Source organism: Ascaphus truei, chromosome 1 (assembly GCF_040206685.1).
Source record: "Ascaphus truei isolate aAscTru1 chromosome 1, aAscTru1.hap1, whole genome shotgun sequence".
Lineage (NCBI taxonomy): Eukaryota > Metazoa > Chordata > Amphibia > Anura > Ascaphidae > Ascaphus > Ascaphus truei.
The window spans coordinates 334,240,192-334,264,019 of NC_134483.1; the positions used below are offsets into that span (position 1 = coordinate 334,240,192).

Here is a 23,828-nt window from a genome sequence, read left to right on the forward strand (position 1 = left end):
CTAGCTGATATCTTCACCAAGGAGGTGTTTTGCATCCATGGGATACCTACTTCCATAGTCTCGGACCGAGGCACGCAATTTATATCAAAATTTTGGCGGGCTTTCTCCAAGAGGCTTGGCATGGCGCTATCCTTCTCGTCAGGCTATCACCCCCAGACTAATGGGCAAACAGAAAGACTAAATCAAACGCTGGAACAATACCTGCGGTGTTTTATTTCCGATTCCCAGGATAATTGGGTTGACCTGCTACCTTGGGCAGAATTTGCAACCAATTCACTTCGTAATGAATCCATGCATGAAACCCCATTCTTCGCGAATTATGGTTTCCACCCAAGTCGACTGCCAATCTCAAACATTCCGATAGGAGTGCCGGCGGCTGATGAACGGGTAACTACTCTTCAGAAGTCATGGATCAAGATTCAGTCTGCGCTTCTTAGCGCCGCTCAGAAATTCAAGTCTCAGGCAGACCACCGTCGTCAACAGGCCCCTAATTACAAGCCAGGGGACCGAGTTTGGCTTTCGTCTAAGAATATCAAGTTGAAGTCTCCGACCCCGAAATTAGCACCTCGATTCTTAGGGCCTTTTCTGATCCAGGAACAAATTAATCCTGTGGCATTTCGTCTGCAACTTCCGTCTTCCATGAGGATTCCAAATGTATTCCACGTTTCCCTGCTCAAACCATTCGTCCAGAGCAAACGGTTCCCTGCTAAGACCCATAGACCCAAACCAGTCACGGTCCAAGGACAACCTGAATTTGAAATCCAGACAATCATGGATTCTCGTGTATCCAGAGGAAAGATACAATTCCTTGTTCACTGGAAGGGTTATGGTCCAGAGGAACGCTCTTGGGTACCCAAGGAGGACATCCATGCCCCAGTTCTCTTGGACCGCTTCCACAAGAAATTTCCGCAGAAGCCTTGGATGGATCGTCCTGAGGTCGATCCTGAAGGGGGGGTACTGTAAGGAATCGGGGGCCACGTCCCTTGCGGCGTGACCCCTCCTTACCCACTACCAGTACTGCAGCGGCTGCTGCCCCTGCCCCCCATCGCTACCCATGCCGCCGCCCAGTGCATACCTTGAAGTCTGCCGTCGCCATCTTGGATTCTGGCACTGGTGTTACAGACCCTCAGCTGGGCTCTACTATTTCCTGGTCTCTCAGCCATTCACGAGCAGCTCCTCGACACGCCTCCGCCATGCCCCTCGTTCGGATTGGTCACTGTCACTTTAAATATCCGGCTGTGACTTCACTTCCTTGCTCAGCATAGCTCCTTGCTTCCTGTGTAGCCTGGATACTGTGTCGTGCTCCTGTTTGTCTTTTCTCCTACAGATTTGTACCGGCTTGTCTGACTTACCCCTCTGGCTCCCGACTTCAGCATACCCATCACGATTCTTACCTCTCAGACCCTTGGACACGGAAACGGATTTAAACTACGGAACTCTTTATACTCCTGAACTCGGCAAGTGCAACGACTATTCTAAATCTTAACCCAGGCCTGGCCACGCTACAACCACATCCCGGACCCGCTCCCTCTGCTGTCGGTGTGTATATTCAACATCCCACCTCAGTACAGGGGACTGGCCTGGTCTATGGGCTGCACAGCGTGACAATATATATATATATATATATATATATATCTTCTATTCATTTAAATGTCCCAGTCACGTGATCGGGGCCTGTATCTCATGAAGTAGGGGCTCCCCGAGGCTGAAAACAATGCGGTTCAGCTCAAAAGACCCCCTGCTCATGTACTGTAGTGTCAAAACACACATATCAATAAACAATAATTCATTACCGTAGCAGATAGCCGGTATGGTAATGAAGCTGCATTAATGTCATTTTTATTAATATTGTGTGGGAGCAGGGGATCTCCTGAGCTGAACCGCTTTGATTTCAGCCTTGGGACTCCCTGCTTCCTGAGTTACAGGCCTAGATATGGGGTGCCGGTTTCTTCATTGTTTACATGTCGCACGTCACGTGACGTGGACGCTTTAAAAATGGTGGCGACACTGGCATCCAATACCCCATACCGGGGCCTGTAACTTGGGAAGCAGGGGGTCCCTGAGCCAGAAATCAATGTGGTTCAGCTCAGGAGACACCTGCTCCCGCACACTATTAAAAAAATACATTAAAGCAGCTTCATTACCTTAGTGGCTATCCGCTAAGGTAATGAAGGGGTTAAAGCACAATAGCATGTTTATTGGGGACAATTGAAATAAACATTTCAATATACAACTACCCACCTCCTGTGCCCCCAACATCCCCTATACCCCTCTAACATACATCAAATATCTTAATTTTATTTTATGCACAGGAAATATACTATAAGCCGGCGGTGGTTCTCGGGTGTTCCCTGCAGGTGTCCCCGAGTGGTTTCGCTTGCCTGCAGAACCAATCCTGTGCCCCCCCCTCCAAAAAAAACCATAAATACTTTTAAATAAATAAACCACCCGCCCACTAACACATACAGTACAATAATAGGCAAAATTACTATTATCCACATATGGATAATAGTTCAATTGCCCATTTAAAATACAACATTAAGCAGCATAAATAAAGTAAATAAATCTTGCAATCACCCTTGCCAGGCTACCACGATGAAGGCCGTCCTCATCCTCATCATCGTCCATGTCCTCTGTTGCTACAAACAATACAGAACAATAAAAAAAGACAATCTAATGTCCCCTCCTAACCCCTTAATCACCTTAGTGGTTAGTAACCGCTATAGTAATTAAGGGGTTTACCCACCCTACCCCACTGCCCACATGGGAGGCCTAACCCCCTATCCTTGTGGACAATACCCCCTTCACCCACCTGTGCTACCCACAATAAAAAAATACACATAACAGCCCCACAACTCACCTGTAGGCCCCCAATAAACATTACCATATTTAATAAACATCAATACATAACCTTACCCCCTGTGCCCCCACATTAAAACATGATTTATTTTTTTACATAAAGGATTAATACCCCAGGCCGACGGGGGTCCCCGGTGGGACCGACGGGTGTCCGCAGGTCCCACAGTACATGCCGGGGGGTTCCTGTCTTGGGGCCTCCGGGTGGTCCCCACTAGGCTCCGTGGGCCTCCAGGTGGTACCAGCGCGTCCCAATGGGGTTCACAGATGGTCCCTGCGGGTGTCTGGGGGTCCTTGGATGGTTCCCTCAGGGGTCTGGGGGCCCTCGTTGGTTCCCATGGGGATCTGGGAGCCCTCGGGTTGTCACTGTGGGTCAGTGGGGCACACACAGCTGTGGGGCCCCCAGTTCTTCCCTGCAGGTGTTCCCTGTGGGTTTGCAGGTGGTACCTGTTGGCATCCATAGGTATTCAGGTGATCTCCATTTTAATGTATGCCATATTTTATTTTTTACATACAGGATTGGTACCGCAGGTCAGCGGGGACCCATGGAGACCACCTGAGGACCCCTGGACACCCATGGGTACCACCCGAGGACCCCCCGGAAGCCCACAGGTGCCACCTGTGGACCCACGTGGGACACCTGTGGGGAAGAACCGGGGGCCCCATAGGTGTGGGGGCCATGCGGACCAATAGGGACCACCCGGGGGCCTGCAGACCCTGTGGGAACCACCCGAGGTCCCCCAGAGACCTGTGGGGATGACCTGGGATCCCCAAGGTACCCACAGGGACCACACGTGGACCCCATTGGTGACATGTACATTAATCTGATTTTTTTGAGACTTGAAAACTGGATTTTCCAAAACAAACTTTTTTTAAACACTGACAAAAATAACAATGGTATTCAGGACCATAGCTAAATTTCAAAAGTTACCAATAACAGAGCTTCAGATGAGAATCAACTCTAACATCATTCTAGCCCCTGTCACTAGTTTTACATATCTGGGCATATGTTTGACTCCCATTTAACATTTGAGTTGTACATTGATACTCTGACATCCAAAACCTATGCCAAACAAGGTGTACTATATAGGAACAAATCCCCCTAAGTCTGCTGGTCAGAAAGTGCATAGCAGAGGAGCAGATGATAATGTCAATTATAGACTATGGGTACATAGTATATGGTACAGCACTCCTAAAAAAATTCATCTTTGCTGTGCTCTGCCATCCTTTCTGATTTTTGTTCGCCTTTCGGGTAGAAGCACACCAAGACCCGGAACTACTGGTACTGTGAGTAGAAAGGAAAAGAGCTGGCAGAGCACTACTGTATATCCAGAAAAAAGTAGAGAGGAGGGTGCGTATCCCATAAAAAGTTATTTATTGGTCATGGAAAATTACTAGAAGTAGGTAGGTCGCACACAGGGGAGAGAAACTGTGCTTGGAGCCTTCCGGGTCCCAGGCGTTTCGTGATGGGGAACGTCACTTCATCACTTCGAAACGCGTAGGGAGGAGCCTAAGAGGTACTGCCCTAGACACTCCAGCTGCCAGTCAAGAACGGAGATGTTGATGTCATCCAAGCCGCGCCGGAACCACGCGAGGTACACGCGATACCGGAAAGGACATTCAGAGACTGAACGCGGCTGCTGGGTGTGCTGGGTCGGGCACTTCTTAATTCATTTTACACTCACCTTCCTTTGTGAGTATTTTATTGTTTTAGGTAGGCGTCATTAAAGTTTTTTATTATTGCGCAATCCTTTGTCTCTCTTTCATCCCTCACCGGAGAATAAGTTACAGGAATCCTAAGACAGACCCAGGAGACATCTTTCCTGAGAGGGAGACCTTTCCTATATCCACGGAAGCCGAGGACACCACGAGGGGTTCGTGCCATACCGAAGGCTCCTGGGACCCGGAAGGCTCCAAGCACAGTTTCTATCCCCTGTATGCGACCTACTTACTTCTAGTAATTAGGCAATTCATTGAGTTCAGAGAATAAAGGTACATTTGGCTGTTAAACAATACTGTGCAATGTCCTTTCTCTCTGTTTAATGTCTCACATTTACGGGGTAACAATACACTGTGAAGAGGACTGTTTTGCTTTGTGAACTGTGAACTGATATTACTTTGTGAACTGTGAACTGATATTACTAGAGCCCCACCAACGTTTCACGCTTCTCAGAGCGCTTTCTCAAGGTATACATATCACAACTTTATTAACATATATATAGATACAAGATAACATAATCAACCAATACTCACAGCCCAAATGTGGTCCGTCCTCTCTAATTGCTAATAATCTCCTGATGTGTGCATATATCTTGTATCTGTGCACAGGGCTGATGACGACTAGCCCCGCCCCTAGCTACCAATATGGAGGCATATGAGGTCTAACAACCCCCAGTGGTATGCGCTTGCGCAGTAACCAACTAAGGGAAAAGACCTCTATGTCAATGGAGGCCGCGGGACGCGAGGGAGGTGCGTCATCATAATGCCCTAAGTGCGCACGTCACTGGGGCTCTGAGTGCGCGCGCATCCACACTATCCAGGCAATAATCCCTCCACGTACCCGGAGCAGACAGAGTGAGCCGCGGACCATGGGAGTAGTGCGCTTGCGCAATACCAACCTAAACGCCAGGGGCTCACAGAATACCACGAGTGCGGGGTGGGAGAGTGACAACGGGAGTGTAAGATCCTGCGCAACATGGAATTGGACCACAAAATGTGCTGTGAACAAAAAAGCATGACACTATTAAAACTTAATAAATTAAAAAAAATATGTGTTAACAAAGAAAAACATATTTGTAAGGACCCCCCTGTCTTATTCTGTTATGACTGATGTTAATCAACCAGAGGGGGTCAAATAAGAAATCACTTGACATATGTATAGTCAAACCAAAACCCTGATCTATTAGGGATCTGAGGTTGAGTGAACTAGGTGGATGGAGGATGGCAAATATCATGAAGTTTTAATGGAGAAATTAAATATGATATATTAGTAAGATATTTTATAGTAAAGTTCTTATCTAGAGAAGTACATCCATACATATACACTCATGATGCTTATCATCCAAATCCACATGATGACCCTAGCAAATACAGTATATCCACCTACTAGAGCATAACACATGTATAGATACTCTTCATACAGAAAAGCGGGAAAAATGCTCTATAGGAACTTCAAGGAACATCTTGAGGCATATTTTGTAAACATAGAACAAGAGGTATACAAGGCAACATATTAAAATATTAAAAAAGGGGGGTGCAGCATATTGGGAAGATATAATCTTCCCAAAAACACCATATTGGGAAGGCATCAAATTGAGAAGGTATCATATTGAAAAACATGTTTGGGAAAAAGGAGGGTGGGGGGGAAAAAATAAAGAGATATTTAGACAGTAATCATAAGATAAACATATTCAAATTTCTTTAGAAATTAGAGTTTGAGAGTACAATTCATGTATAAAGGTACAATCCATGAGAAACTCAATATTTGAAGGACATTCACTATGAGATCATGGCCCATATTGTGACAAGACATGGCCATTGGGCAAAGTGTGATTTAATTGTCCAAAAAAGGACCCAGATCCCAATCGGTATTCAGGCAAAAAGGTACCCTTGTCTTGATAGTGAATATCCAAAAGAGTTCTCGTCGATTCAATGCATTCAATTTATCACCACCTCTAATGGAGCAAGATACTTGCTCGATTCCCATAAAGGAAAAACCTTTTACGCTGGGTCCTTACGCAGGATCTGGGTCCTTTTTTGGACAATTAACTCACACTTTGCCCAATGGCCATGGTATGAGGTGTGTGGATTGATCATGGCTGGGAGACCTTGAGACTCCCCTCACAGGGGGCTCTGTAAATTTTTCTCCACTTTTCACCCCCTTTTTTCATTGATGGGTTCCATTTAAACAACTAACAGTACTTGTTTTTGGGTGTTTGTGGACATACAAAGAACCTTTCTCTTGTTTAAATCCCTTAAAACAAGCCTGCAAGTTATATAGAAGATCATCCTCCTGGAGGTTTTTATTGCACCATCGGGGATATATGTTTCCCACCAAGCTACAACTCAATATGCATCTTTATACTACAATGTAACTACAACACACATCACTGTTAAATGCTCAAAGAACTATATTGGCTAACACACGTCTAGGATCGTTTCATTTTTTGTGATGCCTTAAAATACTTGCTGGACAATCTACCTGCCTATCTTAGCAATCTCCTCAACCTGACCACACACCATAGATATCAGCTGAGATTTGACTCCAAGAGATTGTTCATGGTTCAACAAAGTATCTGGCCGCTCCTCCTTCTCTTACCATGCACCGCACAACTGGAACAATCAACCTCAGACTCTCAAAGATACCACCGGTCTAAGTTCTTTCTACACTAATGCTGTCTCAAATTTGAATCTGATATGTACTGTAACTGTTACATACACCCATTACAAATATTATCTTTACTGTTAGTTCAATGTCTTAAATATAATGTATAACCCTGTTCATTTAATGTAACCTTGGAACTGTTACCATAACTTTGCCAAGGAGATATTTGGAAACGAGAGGTAGCTCTCAAGGTACAATATTACGTCCTGTTAAAACATTTTATAAATAAATGTAAAGATAATAAACATAAATTTAAAAGAAGATAGAATAAATATTACATGGCTGTGTGTTTTCAGTGTGTTGCTAAATCAACATATGTTGCCAAGTAGAACTCCATCCTTAAATGGCTTAACATTCCACATAGCTGAGAATGATTTTTAATGAGTAAGTGACAGTATCAATGATGCTTACGCTTTGAAACCATAACAGATAAAAATGTGTAGTAACTGGTAAATTTGAAGCCAAGAACAACATTTTGCCAAGAATTAACATTCACCCCATGAGCAGCATCAGCATTTGGGCTAATGTCCTGAGAGCTGTCAGTGAACAGCAAAGGCAAAGCAGTTAGCATGCCTATCAACATTTTCATTCACTAACATTCCAGCCACGAGGTACAGCATTCTCTAACCCAAATATTACTGTCCATTGAGGGTGGACACATTCACTGGCGTTTTGGTGCTAACATTTTTCGTATTTTTATTTTGAAATAAACTAAAGATAAACAGAAAATTAGGCACACTTTTTTTTTAACAAAATATCTCAAGTTTTTTCATTCATAAATGCACAGGTTTTCCCAGTTTATTAAAAAATAAAATGTGCATGTGCCAGGAATGCACATTTTAAGTGAAACTTCTTTGTCTTTTGTTACTGTTTTGTCACAGAAAATATATTTGTGAGGGTGATGTTTTTAATTAAACAAATCAAAACACAATTTTATTGACAAAACGCAAAGAATTTTGACTTAGAACACGCGTGCTCGGCACACACGCCCTGTTTTAGCTATTTGCACTTCTATATGTACACTGTGAATTCCTCGTGTGTGTGTATGTGGGAGGGTGTGTGTCTCTCTGTGTCTGTGTGTGGGTGTCTGTGTGTGGGTGTGTGTCTCTGTTTGTGTATCGGTGTGTTGGTGTGTCGGTGTGTGTGTCTCTGTGTGTAGTCTGTCTGTATGTGTCTCTCTCTGTGTGTCTCTGTTTGTGTTTGTCTGTGTGTATAGTGAGTGTGTGTGTGGTCTCCATCTCCCAAGTGTAGGTGCTGCGTGTCGGAGGCCTCTGCACAAACTCGATGCGCTGGAGGCCCAAGGATCCTTCTGATTATGGACGCCTCTGCACATGCGCAATGCGCCACAGGACCAAGGATCATTCTGTGCATGCACGCCGGATGCATCTGCGCATGCGTGATGCCCCGGAGGCCTAACAATCCTTCTGCGCATGTGCTGAAGTCCGCGCCATTTCTGCGTCACTTCTGTCACGCTTTTTTGTGACAATTATTGAAATTTTCCCCATCAAAACCCTGTAGATTCCAGCAAAGAAGTTTCACTTCAAAAATGAAAAACAAATAAACAAACATCAAATATGCCTTTTGTTTTTTGCTCAAATCTTGCTTGAATTTGAATGTTCTGTCCAAAGTTCGACTAACCCGTCTGAGCAAATGTCAAAGCATAAAAAGTGCGGGCACACTTCCCTCCCTTTCTCTTTGTTTCACTTTATTCCTGATTTGCTTTTAATAATGCTCTCTTAATATTGTACATGTATACTTTAGTGACCACAGTTATTCTAACACAATCGCCAAAAAGACCCAGGTACACCCAGGTACATTCTGTATACATGCCTTAAACTTGCCTTAAACTAGACCCAGCATTTCTGCATTGATTAATGGCCCATCAGATTAACAGCGGGGGTCCCTGGCAGTCCCATTCAAACTGAATGGGACTGCCAGGGACCCCTGTTGTGTTAATCCTATGGGTCATTAGTCAATGCAGAAATGCCTTAAATTTGCCTTAAACTAGCCAGGTTACACCCAGCACATACCCAGAATGTAACCGGGCTAGTTTAAGGCAACCTTTAGAATTCTCGTGGTCTTGTCTGTATATAATTTTATAATCTTTCAAAATTTACTATCAATGAGCTGAATTTTCAATCTGGATACATTTGAACTTTTCTTTAATATTGAATGTACAGCTGCAGTGGCCGTTATTCAAACAAATCAAGGGTTGTGTACATCAGAATTCCAATGTCATGACGCAGGATGTCTTCCAAACTTACCGCCTTAAGACGCGAGTGCAGAAAATGGCATTTTAGAGTTCTGGTTTTTAAAAATCTTAAATTGACACAGTAGCACAGTACTGTACACATTGCAATTCATTCATTTCATTTCACCCAAAGAAACAGAAGTCATGAATTCAACAAAGCAATTGCGATAAGTGCGGGTGCCTGGGGCGATTGGCCGCGTTCATGCTGCGTGGAGTCCAGCAGAGCACACGAAATGGCGCAGTGATTTGTTTGAATAACGGCCGCTGCAGCTAGTAATTTCTCAGGACCTTAAATTCAACATAGATAGTTAATCGATTTCTAAGGTCTATCCTAGACCTATTTAAACAATGGATGCTTCACCAGACAGCATCCCTTGAGGAAGTCACCTGAGTATTTTGCAAGGATACACAGAGCCACAGTGAACTCTACTAATAGATACTCTATTTTTAACTTTACACATTGTTAGTGTTTTTAATCTTCATTCTTGCTGCTTTAATTTGAAATAAATGTTACAACACTTTCAGTTGTATTTTTGTTACACTATTTTTCTAAATGGCATAAATTGTTATGAGAAAGGAGGCTGCTTTTCCTTAAAGAAGCTGCACGAAAACACTTAAGTGACTCCTCAACTTTTGAAAGTCTAGTGGAGAGAGATCTGAGATTGTTGCAGAAAGGTTTTACATTTAATACTCAATACCATAATACCCGACACAACAATCTAACCTCTGTTGGTAATTAAGAATGCTGACTAGGGTGGAGTGGTGGTGGTACAGCATAGGGATGACTATCTCAAGGAGGCTTTACGCCAACTTGGTGATGTCTCTTCCTATGCTGTGCTACCATCCGACCCCACCCAAAAATATCAAAGCGAACTTAGGCACTTATTGGATGTAGGTTCTATGCTGGGAGTCCTTAATGACAATGACATTGATTTCCAATACAAACCCTTACCAACCACTGCAGTGTTTCACCATCTCTCAAAGATTCACAAAACATTGGTCTCCCCACCTGGGAGGCCAATTGTTTCTAGTATTGATTCTTTGGGAAATGGTGTCTCACGCTATGTGGATTACTTTCTTCAACCTTTGGTGCAGCAACTGCCGTCTTACATTCGAGATAGTGGTGATTTACTCACTACTCTCGATGACTTTGAATGGAAGCACAATATGATGTGGGTGACACTTGATATCACATCTCTATACACTGTCATATCCCATGAGCATGGTTTGACAGCTGCTGGCTATTTTCTCAATTGGTCTGATTTATCACCGGCACAAATCACTTTTATTTTAGATTCAATTCACTTTCTTCTCACGCACAATTTTTTTCTGTTCAATGGGGTTCATTAACTCCAAACACGTGGAACGGCAATGGGCACTAGTTTTGCCCCATCCTATGTTAACCTCTTTATAGGGTGGTGGGAATCGTTCCTTGTGTTTGGAGAATTGAACAAGTATAGAGAGCACATTTCATTTTACAAGCGTTATATTGACGACCTTCTACTCATTTGGGAAGGTGACATCACTACACTGCATGAATTAATTTTAGCACATAACACTAATAATTATAATCTTCTTTTCACTCACTCATCACGTACAACATATAAATTATTTAGATTTATGTTTATACATTGATATTACACATAATATTCAGACCACTCTTTATCGGAAACCGAATTCACGTAATACATTCTTAAGGGCCAGCAGCTGTCATCCTCAAGCCATGAAAGAAGACGATCCGAGGATCCAAAACAATTGTATGTAAATATTATATCTCCTGATATACATCATTTGCTTAGTATGTCTCCAAATTTTGATATTCTTCATGTGCCACAGATATTAATTGTCAAAAAGTATGTATAAAAAATGTTAGACGTATCCACACATTTCTTGTAATTTTTTTGTTATAAGATATTTAGATGAACAAAGTTATTTTGTTATATATCTAAAGGCAAGACAACTGCAAAGGTCAAAAAGGATTTGTGGGAACAGATTAGACTGTCTGTCTGCCTGTGGAAATCAGGTCAGAACTCATGATAACTACCGTAAAAGATTTGATGATATTAAACAAAAATTGAAGGCTAAATTGCAATGTCAACGTTTACATGCTTCAAGCAATGGAGGAGGACCTCCTGGCCCCAATCTAAGGCTGACTACGTTGGAGGAGCAGCTGAGTGAAAAATTCTTACCAGTCATGGTTGAAGGCATCTCTGGGGATAGGGATAATGGTGTGTACGATCACCCGTTTCCCCCAGATCAGAACTTTTACATGAGTAAACGTTTTCACTTGAAATGTAGCCAAATCAATATGAAAAGTACACTATCATTTCTGGTTAAAATTTCGTACTCTATTAGGATAACATGAGTTTATAGTGTATGCCAACAGAATAATGGTTATTACATACTGTTTTTGTAGAGGCACAGAATAAACTGAACACACCCCTTCATACATATCTGCATTCACATAGTATGTAGTAGTATTCACCTTGTATTTTTCATTAGATCATGTGTTCAATTAAAACATTATTGATACACTACCGACACACTTTATTAAAGTGTGGCCGGTACCGCAAGCCGGGAGATTTCCCGGCTTGCTAGTGGCCGCCCCTCGGCGTGCCGTGCGTCATAGACGCGCGGTCACGCGTCTTCGGGAGCCTGCGCCCCCTGCACGCGTGTCCAGGGCTCCCCGAGGGAGCCCTGGTGTCCCGCGATCGCGGGACGGCGGCAGGGGGTTCCGGGGGACCCGGCGGACCCGGCAGCGGTAGGGAGAGCGCCCCGATCGGAGGGCACTCTTCCGCTGCTTCGGCGCGCGCCCGTCACCCTCGGGCGCGCGCCAGGCTACTGCTGCGGCCAAGAACGGGCAAATGCTCGAATAAACTTGGCCGCAGCAGTATGTAGCATATACTGTACAGCTGATTCTGATCACAGTTAAACTCTCACATAAGGGTAAACTTTTAAATTCTGTATGAAAACGATGAACTTTCTTACATATATGAACAGGGAGTACATGTTCCTTCATTTTTAACTGGACAAACAAGTCCACTAATGGATATCAAAACTTTACTTAACTTTGTTTCATGCATATGGTACTGAACAAAGACACTAATATTATATTCAATACAGTGCATGTAAGGGGGATAGAAAATAAAAGGATATAGTGCACAAGTATGTACAATTACAAGTTCCCAAAAATGATGTGATTAAATAATTGACAATACAGCTTAAATAGACATGAGGTAGTGTGTTCCTGAATAAATTTAATTTCTCATTTCGAAAGCACTGTATCCAGTTCATATGTAGTTATTTTAAGATAAACATTCAGAATGTTAGAGTATAGCTACAACATTGACACAATTTACCTCCAATGGGAAGACCAGACAGACAGAGAGACAGAGAGACAGAGAGACAGACAGACAGACAGACAGACAGACAGACAGACAGACAGACAGACAGACAGACAGACAGATAGACAGATAGACAGATAGACAGATAGACAGATAGACAGATAGACAGATAGACAGATAGACAGATAGACAGATAGACAGACAGACAGATAGACAGATAGATAGATAGATAGATAGATAGATAGATAGATAGATAGATAGATAGATAGATAGATAGATAGATAGATAGATAGATAGATAGATAGATAGATAGATAGATAGATAGATAGATAGATAGATAGATAGATAGATAGATAGATAGATGCTTCATTTACACACTACAATTGTCAATTTTAAAAATAAAATAAAATTGTGGTCTGGCATAATCATTTTAAAATATGTGTACATCCTCAAGGTGTCACATTGAATTCATTTTTAAATGCTAAACTATGTTCTCATCAGTTAGTTCATGCACCTTAAGAGAATGGAAACAAAAGAAAACAGCGCACAACGACAAATAGTGAAGCAAATTCAACAATATATTATAGAATTAAAAAGGGGGTAATATATCTGCGTACATGAAAAAAGTTGGTAAAAGGCATGTAGTGTGTATCACACTGTTTACCACTCGGCAGCTGTTAGCTGTAGATTCAGGTGCTTGCTTCCCTCTGCTGCTGCAGCTCAGTTGATTCTGGGGCAGGACGTCAGTCTTTTCACTCCCAAGGGGATTTCCCTTCATGCAGCCAGGTTCAGCAGCTGGTACTGGGGCTCGGTGAAATCGCTCCTGCTTCCTGGCCGATATGAAGCTGCTCCTGTACCTCGGCAGGTGTATCCTCTGCACAGAGGTTAAAACGCAGCTTGCTGGGGTGCCCTCAGCGTGCCACGGTGCCGCTCGGTCGCGGGACGCTGTGTAATGACGTCACTGTCTACACAGCAGTGGTGGATTCAATAGGGAAGTTTGAACAGTCTTACAAAGTCTCTCACAAGTGTCCAAAACAGCACACAGGATGAAATAAAAACAGGACAGGCCAATACATAGACAAAGGCCAATGTAAGCAGATATAAGGCAATAGAATGTTACATCCAACTAGTTTCGTAGAATTAACTACTTCTTCAGGGAATAATTAGGCCATTACCCAGAGGTCTTAAATACCTCACATAGATACCTTATTGGTCAACCAATTAGGGATAGACCAATCATCTATAATAGGTAATGGTCTGCGTGATAGGGAAGATGTGTAGTTTACTTTTAAAACAACAACTTTATTAACAAAAAAACAACAACAAAAAAAAAACAATACCTATTTAATATAAACTTACATATTGACAAAACCTAGCATAAATAATTAAAAACATGCTGGAATAAAAGAAACACAATATTAGTCGACTTAAAATAGACACCATCATTACTTGCATAAAAAGATGTAACTAGAAAAAAGCGTAGGATAAAGAAAGGAAAACAGAGATACAGAGATAAATGATACATCCCCTAGGTACAGAGGGGTGGTGAGCTAAAGATTCAATAAAGTGCCCAAATATCCACATCCTCATTTAATCCCTTAGGGGACATAGTATCTAACTTATGTATCCAATATGTCTCTTTAGAAGACAATGTTTTAACTCTGTCCCCTCCTCTTCTATTTACAGGAATCAACTGAATCCCCTTAAAAGTGAGACTTGACGGATCTTTATTATGGTGTATCAGGAAGTGTCTAGATACACTATGTTTTTCAAAACCATTTTTAATATTTCTGACATGTTCCTGAATCCGAACTTTAAGGCTGCGTTTGGTTCTGCCTACATATTGATACCCACACGCACATTCCAATAGGTATACAATATGTGTAGAGGTACATAGAATAAAGTCATCAATATTAAAAACTTCCTTCGTTACTTGTGAATAAAAAGTGTGTTTGTCAGGATGTTGGTATTTACAAATCGTGCAATTACCACAGATATAGTTGCCTTTTGGTTTAGGCCCTAGCCAGTTCTTTTTCGATGTAGTATTGCTCTTACTTATAAAAACATCACTAGGAGCTAACAAGTTTTTGATATTTTTTGCTCTCCTGTAAATAAACCGTGGTTTAACGTCAAGATGTGATCCCAAAATGGGATCATTGCACAATATACCCCAGTGTTTGTTAAAAACCTTTTCAATGTCTCTATGAACCGAATTAAAGTCTGTAATGAAAGCCACATTAAGAGTGTCCTTTTTTGTGTTTTGTGTTTTGAAGAGGGGGATCTGCACACTCAAAGAGCAGACAACAAAATTACCACACCTATGAACAAAGGAGAGAGAGCAGAACCAGTAAAAATGACCGATCAGACAGAGATCGCTCACGCTCTAATCATGGTAATGGGTATCGTAATCCCAACTATAAAGGGAAAAAATACATTGAGGGCTTTAGATATAGCTCAAGGCCACAGGGCCAACATAGGAATTTTGAATATGAGCATAAAGACCCTCATCCAAGAACAACTAAATACTCACCCAGGATCTCCCCTAGATATTCACCTAAACGCCCTGCTAGACCGGAACCCACTACAGATTCACCTTCTTTTTTAGATTTGGTAAGAACCAGACTAGAAAGGAAGGTGAACACAGTAAAAGATATACAGAATACCCCTCAAGAGAAAAGAAAGAAAAGGGTTACATCAGACGAGGAACACGAGGAGGGACCAGAGCACAAAAGAAGAGAGTACTCTTGGGAAAGAACACCGTAGTAAACCAAGGGGTCTTTAATCTCTCCTCAAAAGCTTTGAACAAGGATCAATTGAACGTACTTGGAAGGGGTTTGAGTTTCTCCAAAACTTGTGGACCCAGCTCCTTCCAGCTGTTCAAAGATCTACATAAGTTCACTCGCAATATTACCCTAAAGAGACATTTTCTGAAACACGATAGGGATCTTGTTTCTGACAAGGCTGCAATGGTTTCTGTGAGTAATATAGATATGGAAGTTAAAATCAAACATACTGATTTTAAAACCCAATCCAAGTTTTATCCCGCACATTCCAAGGGTCATTGTATTGATACATTTTTTAATATGGTCATCAATGATTTTAACATTTTATCTAGTAATTTTAAGTCAGGTGATATTAAACACAACCTCAGTGCAAGTGAGTCCTTAGCCCTTAAAACTTTGCGTGATGACGAAAGCCTCATTATAAGACAGGCAGATAAAGGTGGGGGCGTAGTAGTCCAAAATAGGTGTGACTACGAAAAAGAAGCTCTAAGGCTTCTCAACGATACATCGTCCTATGTAAAATTACCTAAGGACCCTACAGCTGAATATCTAAGGGTGCTTAAAGCACTATTAGACAACGCAGTAGCCCTGTCTGTCATCAACACAACAGAGTTTGCTTTTCTATTTTCTGAATTTCCTAGGATACCCATATTCTACCACCTGCCGAAAATTCATAAGGCTCTGGTTGACCCACCTGGACGCCCAATTGTGTCAGGTATACAATCTATGTCAGCCAACCTTAGTCAATATGTGGATTTTTTTCTCCAACCGTATGTTGGAAAATTAACCTCTTATCTGAAGGACTCTACAGCAGTTCTAAACTTATTTAAAGATTTTGAATGGAAAAGTTCATATGTATGGATTACATGTGACATAAAATCCCTGTATACTAATATACCTCACCAGAAAGGGTTGGATGCTGTTAATTCCTTTCTGGAATCAGACTCTGATCTGCATCCATTAAATAGGGAATTCATTCTAGAGTCTATCAGTTTCATATTGAAACATAATTATTTTCTGTTTCTCTCCACTTTCTACCTACAGGTTTGCGGAACTGCAGTGGGTACTAGGTTTGCCCCCAGCTTCGCAAACCTGTACGTGGGAAGGTGGGAGTCTCAGTTTATCATGCCCGACCAACCATACCACAGGAATGTCGTTGTGTGGAGACGCTACATAGACGACATCCTGTGTGTGTGGGATGGTGATTACGATTCAGCCAGTGCATTTGTAGCCAACCTTAATAGGAATGACTACAACCTTGAGTTCACACACAAGGTGGATGCCACCCAGATAGATTTTTTGGACTTAAGATTAACTTCCAAAATGGATGGCACCGTGGAGACTGAGACCTTCTTTAAGGAGGTGGATACCAGCAATGTGCTGATGGCGAATAGTAATCACAAAAAGACATGGATAAACAACATACCAGGGGGGCAATTTGTGAGACTCAGACGTAACTGTAGTAGTTTAGAGGTTTTCAACCAACAGGCTAACAAATTATTTTGGAGATTTAGAGAGAGGGGATATCCTAAGAAACTTCTAGAAAGAGAGATCATAAGGGTACGTAATATGGATCGTAAGGATATGTTAGTTCAAAATAGATCCACGATTAAAAATAAAGAAGGTCAAAACACAAAAAAGGACACTCTTAATGTGGCTTTCATTACAGACTTTAATTCGGTTCATAGAGACATTGAAAAAGTTTTTAACAAACACTGGGGTATATTGTGCAATGATCCCATTTTGGGATCACATCTTGACATTAAACCACGGTTTATTTACAGGAGAGCAAAAAATATCAAAAACTTGTTAGCTCCTAGTGATGTTTTTATAAGTAAGAGCAATACTACATCGAAAAAGAACTGGCTAGGGCCTAAACCAAAAGGCAACTATATCTGTGGTAATTGCACGATTTGTAAATACCAACATCCTGACAAACACACTTTTTATTCACAAGTAACGAAGGAAGTTTTTAATATTGATGACTTTATTCTATGTACCTCTACACATATTGTATACCTATTGGAATGTGCGTGTGGGTATCAATATGTAGGCAGAACCAAACGCAGCCTTAAAGTTCGGATTCAGGAACATGTCAGAAATATTAAAAATGGTTTTGAAAAACATAGTGTATCTAGACACTTCCTGATACACCATAATAAAGATCCGTCAAGTCTCACTTTTAAGGGGATTCAGTTGATTCCTGTAAATAGAAGAGGAGGGGACAGAGTTAAAACATTGTCTTCTAAAGAGACATATTGGATACATAAGTTAGATACTATGGGCCTCATGCAGTAAGCGACGATTATGTGAAATCGGCAAGCTTATCGATTAGTCATGTTATTGGCGTTTTTCCCTCTCCGTATGCAGTAAGTGCCGAATACATTCAAAATCAACCAGAAAACAAATCCGCCCACTCTCACGATGATGAGCCGATCACACACAGGTGTATCGGCGTGCGTGGCGGGGTGCTGTTAGGTTGCACAATCACAAATCTTGCTGAATCAGGCGAAACAAGCATGTTTTTGATTGCGCGCCATATTTAAAGGCAACGTGTACTGCTAATCATTCTCTGTGTTGTTGGGAGTGAGAGAGAGAGAGACGCACAGAGCTGGACGATTGAAGATTTGCATATTGACTGAGAGACTTGTTGTGTATTGGGTGAGCTTTGTCCTTTGTTGTTTTGTTTACATCTTTGTCTTGTTTTATATGTGGAAGTGGGTCGTGTGATTGCCTGTACATTTCTTGTCTGTTTTTTGTGAGTGCTGGAAGTATGCCCGCAAAGCGTGGGAAGAGTGATGCTGGTGGGAGTGGGAGTGCTACTCGTGCGAGTACGCGTCGGAGTGAACGTTCTGTTCAGGGGAGTGATGTTGCTGGTGCACCGAGTGGTGTTGCTGGGAGTGGGAGTGCTGTTGTTGGGAGTGGGAGTGCTGGTGCTGCGAGTGGTGTTGCTGGGAGTGGGAGTGCTGTTGTTGGGAGTGGGAGTGCTGTTGTTGGGAGTGGGAGTGCTGTTGCTGTGAGTGGGAGTGCTGGTGCTGGGAGTGGGAGTGCTGTTGCTGTGAGTGGGAGTGCTGGTGCTGGGAGTGCTGGTGCTAGGAGTGTGAGTGCTGGTGCTAGGAGTGGGAGTGCTGGTGCTAGGAGTGGGAGTGCTGGTGCTAGGAGTGGGAGTGCTGGTGCTGGGAGTGCTGCTGGTGGCGCAGTTGCTGATGGGGTGTCTGGTGGTGGCGTGCTTGCTGGTGGCCAGCTTTTGGAGGCTCTTCCATTGGAAGAAGGAGAGTCCAGTCAGCACCAGCCAAGCTCTGACCCTAAACCTGCTCGGAAAAAACGTGTGGAGAAGCCACGTAATCCTCGCTTCAATGACCAGGAAAATAGGGCTCTTGTCACTGGCATTCTGGAGCACTATGACAGTATATATGGACATTTAGTAGGTAAGTGTAACTTTACATTTATTATTCAAATACATGTGATCCTAGGTCATCTGAGTTTTGTTCATATGCAAATATGGGTACACAATATCTTTCTATGTTCATTAGTGTGGAAACACAGCTTTTTATCATGCCTTACAAGGACAAATAAACACAGGCGGTCAATTTGCCAGAACTGCATACAATATGAATGCAACCTTGCTTACATGTATAGGTTTAGTAGTGAATGCTCATGTGCTGCACATATTACACATAAAACAGCATGTTTGCTATCACTTGGAACAGCTAGCAGTGTAGGAAACTGGTGCTTATATTATTATTCATTTACCTCATATCTTTTATATGTTTTTCAAGGGCGGACAAGTGCAGCAAGCAAAAAAGAAATGTGGGACACAATAGTCATTGGTGTCAATGCCTGTGGGAATAGTGTCAGGGACAAGTATCATTGTCGGAAAAGATTTGATGATATTAGGTCCAAATTGAAAAAGAAAATACAAGACCAACGCGTGCATGCTACTGGCACTGGAGGTGGGCCCACACCACAACGTCTCATATTGACTCCATTGGAGGAGCTGCTTCGGCCAAAATTACTTACCGTCGTCGTGGAAGGCTTGGCTGGTGACCGTGACATTGGAATTTATCCGTCACAATTTCCAGCAGGTGATAAATATTACTGTACTAGGCGTGTCGTTGCTTACAGTTATTTTGCATAGTTACACTGCTTTTTATACTGTCTTCACAATATAAGCATACCTGCATCTATATATGTATATGTCTGATTCTGTATATATATATCTCAAAATAGACATATATGTAGTAGTCCTACTAAAAGCAGTAACTAATATAGCACGTGCCATTGCGTGCTCATTTACATGTGAATTCCCAAAATGCATAGCTGCAGTGGAAGCAATTGATGGTGGGCGAAGATGGGGAACAACAGGGTAGTACACGTGTAACACATGTTCATGAGAAATTATTAGTAGCTACAGGTACAGAACAGAAATATGTATCATGTTATTGTGTATTTTATTGATTTTACTCCGACAAACATGACATTACTGCCTATTTTAAGCATGCATCAAAGAAATTGCATGTAACGGCCTACAAACATCACTGGCACTAACACATCTATAGTTGCTTATGAAAAGGTCCATTTTTGCTTTATGTCATATACAGACAGCATAATGAGGCACACGTAGCATATGTTATGTCATTGTTTTCATAACTTAAACACTGCAGATGACTACTTAGCTCATCTACCATTGTGTTAAAGCAGCTGCAATTAATATCTCATCACAGCATACACTTCAACAGAGGGGGTGGGGTTCAGCACACACACTAATTACAGCCTCATTTCACGGTCAACTTAGTTCACACCATTTGCACCTGTTTCAAGTCATTGAAAGGTGTGGCTGATTAGGCTTTTTGGGGAAGGGAATACCTTTCTTACAACCTGAATAGCACAACTGAAGTTAATCACACTCATTTGAAAGCTTAACTCTAGCTACTAAATGCCCCAACAACTCATTACTTATCAAAGCGTACGTCACACATTAGTTCACTCATATCTATAGTTGAACTACTATGAAAGACACATTATCACACACTGCATGTGTTGTCTTGTTGAGTCACAGCCACATTCAGGTGTGCCACATCTTCGATTAATGTACCACACATATCCTCTACCAAAAACAACACTTTTTGCAATATGACCACCTTCATGATAACCATTGTGAATGGTCATCTCATGATAGTTATGTACATTATGATACTGATATCACTACACAACATATGATTTTTATGTACTCATTTAATCTATTTATCCTCACGCATTACTGCAGAAACATAGTATGTTGTATGTTAGGGAACTCAAAAATTCTAAGTACACAGGCATGTACAGTGTTATTACAACTATTTATGTTCACTTTCACACACATTTTCGGTTAAGGAACTGATGTTGTTAGTTAATCATAAATACAGAACATACAATAAGTGTTTGTTCAATATTTACACATGTAAATGTAAAACTTATGTTATTGTTATATATAGTTGCCCCTGGAGGACATGTGTCACCTGAGATGGAACAAGTGTCTTCACCTGGGTCAGCCAGCTCAACACTACTAGAAGGTGAGTGTATCATTTGCTGGCCATATAATATGTGCTCTTCTATATGTTATGTTGTCATGTGCATTATTTGTTTTGCACATCTTCTTTAAATAGGATTACTTAGTGTCAGTGAAAATTAAGTGTAAGGCAACATGTATTGTGTTAGTGATGTTAATTATCATGTAGGACTTCTGAGTTTAGAGCAACTTTTCATTCATTCATATTTCATACTGAGTCCAAACATTATTCGTAAGTCAAGGTAGTTTTTAATGAGGTTATAAAACGTATGCTAACATGTTAGGTGTTACTTAGGACATAGTACAATTACATAGTAACACAGCATACATTAACATGCCATTTAATAATGTGTACATTTCTTTTTAGAACATCATGGTGATGAGGATGATGAGTATGATGAGGATGACGCCACAGAAGAGACTGAAATACAATCATGTGACCATGAAGAGGTGCCAATAGAAACTGTTGTACCGCCAAATCGTCCATCAACTTCCACATACGATGCAATTGTAGCTTCAGAGGGAAAAATAGTGGACGCAGAAAATCGTCGCCATTCAGACATGATGACAGTGCTGGAAAGGATGATTGGACTGCAGGAAGAAACAGTATCACAATTGGCACATCTCCACAGAGTCTTCATTGAAGTGCCTAAACAGTTGCAAAAAATCAACACCTCATTCGAAGCATTAGTTGTTCAGCAAACACAAGCTAATTACTGGAGAATGACTAATGTACCACAATTCAACACCTCCCAGCCAGGATCTGTTCATGCAGGTCAGTTTTCACCACATTCATCTGATATTCATTCACCAGGCCCAAATGTTACCGGTCAAGTAGCAGACATTGCTGTGCAGGTTCCTGATGACATCCTACCGCTGCCATCTGTACAAATTCAGCAGCAGACACCTACAAAGGAGGCGACAAAAACAAAACAAGACACACATGAAACAGACCAACCATCACTTGTGCAGTGTCTACCAACTTGCTCACATGTGTCACTGGGCACAAGCCCTGTCCGTGAACAGTCACTACCCAAAAGCCCTGTAGGTGAATCGCTGCCCAAAAGCCCTGTAGGTGAGTCGCTGCCCAAAAGCCCTGTAGGTGAATCGCTGCCCAAAAGCCCTGTAGGTGAATCACTGCCCAAAAGCCCTGTAGGTGAATCACTGCCCAAAAGCCCTGTAGGTGAGTCACTGGCCACAAGCCCTGTAGGTGAGTCACTGGCCACAAGCCCCGTAGGTGAACAGTCACTGGCCACAAGCCCTGCCCGTGAAGTGCCAGAGGCCACTCAAAGTGGCTCTGTTGTGCCTAAAGTTGGTGGCAAAAGAAAAAGGAAAATTCAAGAGACAACAAGCAGGCCTGTTACTCGCTCGCAAAAGGAACAAAAAAAATAAATGTTATAATTCAGAAAATATGTCTTTGGCCTTGTTTTGTTGACTTCACATTATCTAATTACTATTGTATGTATGCTGAAGACTGTGTTGTTTCCAAACTTTCAACTATGTTCTTGTACACGTGAAGTTTTGGAAATGTTAACACTCATAATTAATTGTGTTATAAATATTTATGTTGTAATTGTCTGTTCAGTAATGGTCCACCAGGAGCCAGTTGCTAAGTTTAGAGAAGCTGCCATTGACTTTGCAGCAAAACATTGCATTTGGGTGTGTTAATTGATGTAAGAATTGCATATGCATATTAGTCACATGCAATTATTAAAACACCTAAGTAAGTGCAAACATCTTTCTTGTACGTGTACAGCAGGATTATGTGTAAATTATTACTTACCTTTGCCTTGCTTGGCCATTGTAATTTTGTCCTTTAATCAGTTGTGTGTTCGTTTCTATAACATCTCAGAATGTATAATAATATATATACACACACACACACACACACACTGAGTGAGTGTGAGTGTGAGTGTGTGTATATATATATATATATATGTATATATGTGTATATATATATGTATATATGTGTATATATATATATGTATATATGTGTATATATATATGTATATATGTGTATATATATATGTATATATGTGTATATATATATATATATATATATATATGTATATATGTGTGTGTATATATATATATATATATATATATATATATATATATATATATATATATATATATATAGTACTATATAAACTGGTATACACAAACTAATACACTTCATGCTTCCTTGTGAAAGCACACTATTTTAATAATACAGGCCTAATGTTTGAGAAATATCCTAAGTATGAGACTCTAACAGTATTGTGCTTAAACAAATGTTTATTACTTAATTCAATCATGTTTCTCACCATTTACATAGGTTTCATACAAGGTATACTTAATGCCATCAATGTTGTGTGTACTCCTGCAATATAAAAAAAAAAAAAATATTATATATAAATATATATATATTTTTATAAGAGATATATTTATATATATATATATATATATATATATATATATATATATATATATATATATATACACACGTATTTAAACTCATGCAGACAGGGAGTTAACCAGACTTTCACATACACACAGAAATGTAAGCGGGGAAAAAACATTTCTTTTTGCAGGTGTGTTTTTACTGATATGCCTGGCTAAGAAATATTTTCACACACTGGTCTTTGTTAGTTTTCAAAAAAACACTATGTGAACGCATTCA

General features: G+C 41.2%; 1 protein-coding gene across 1 annotated transcript in view; it reads left to right on the forward strand.

Moving 5' to 3' along the window:
- LOC142497666 (uncharacterized) overlaps positions 1 to 22,669 on the forward strand; it is a 42,834-nt gene extending 20,165 nt beyond the window's left edge. Inside the window, exons 2-7 of the mRNA XM_075605807.1 lie at positions 11,443 to 11,764; positions 15,109 to 15,227; positions 16,150 to 16,333; positions 19,398 to 19,703; positions 21,093 to 21,170; positions 21,534 to 22,669. Coding sequence (XP_075461922.1) covers positions 11,443 to 11,764; positions 15,109 to 15,227; positions 16,150 to 16,333; positions 19,398 to 19,703; positions 21,093 to 21,170; positions 21,534 to 22,558 — 2,034 coding nt within the window. The 3' untranslated portion in view covers positions 22,559 to 22,669. The remainder of the gene's footprint in view (positions 1 to 11,442; positions 11,765 to 15,108; positions 15,228 to 16,149; positions 16,334 to 19,397; positions 19,704 to 21,092; positions 21,171 to 21,533) is intronic.
- Positions 22,670 to 23,828: the final 1,159 nt, after the last annotated feature.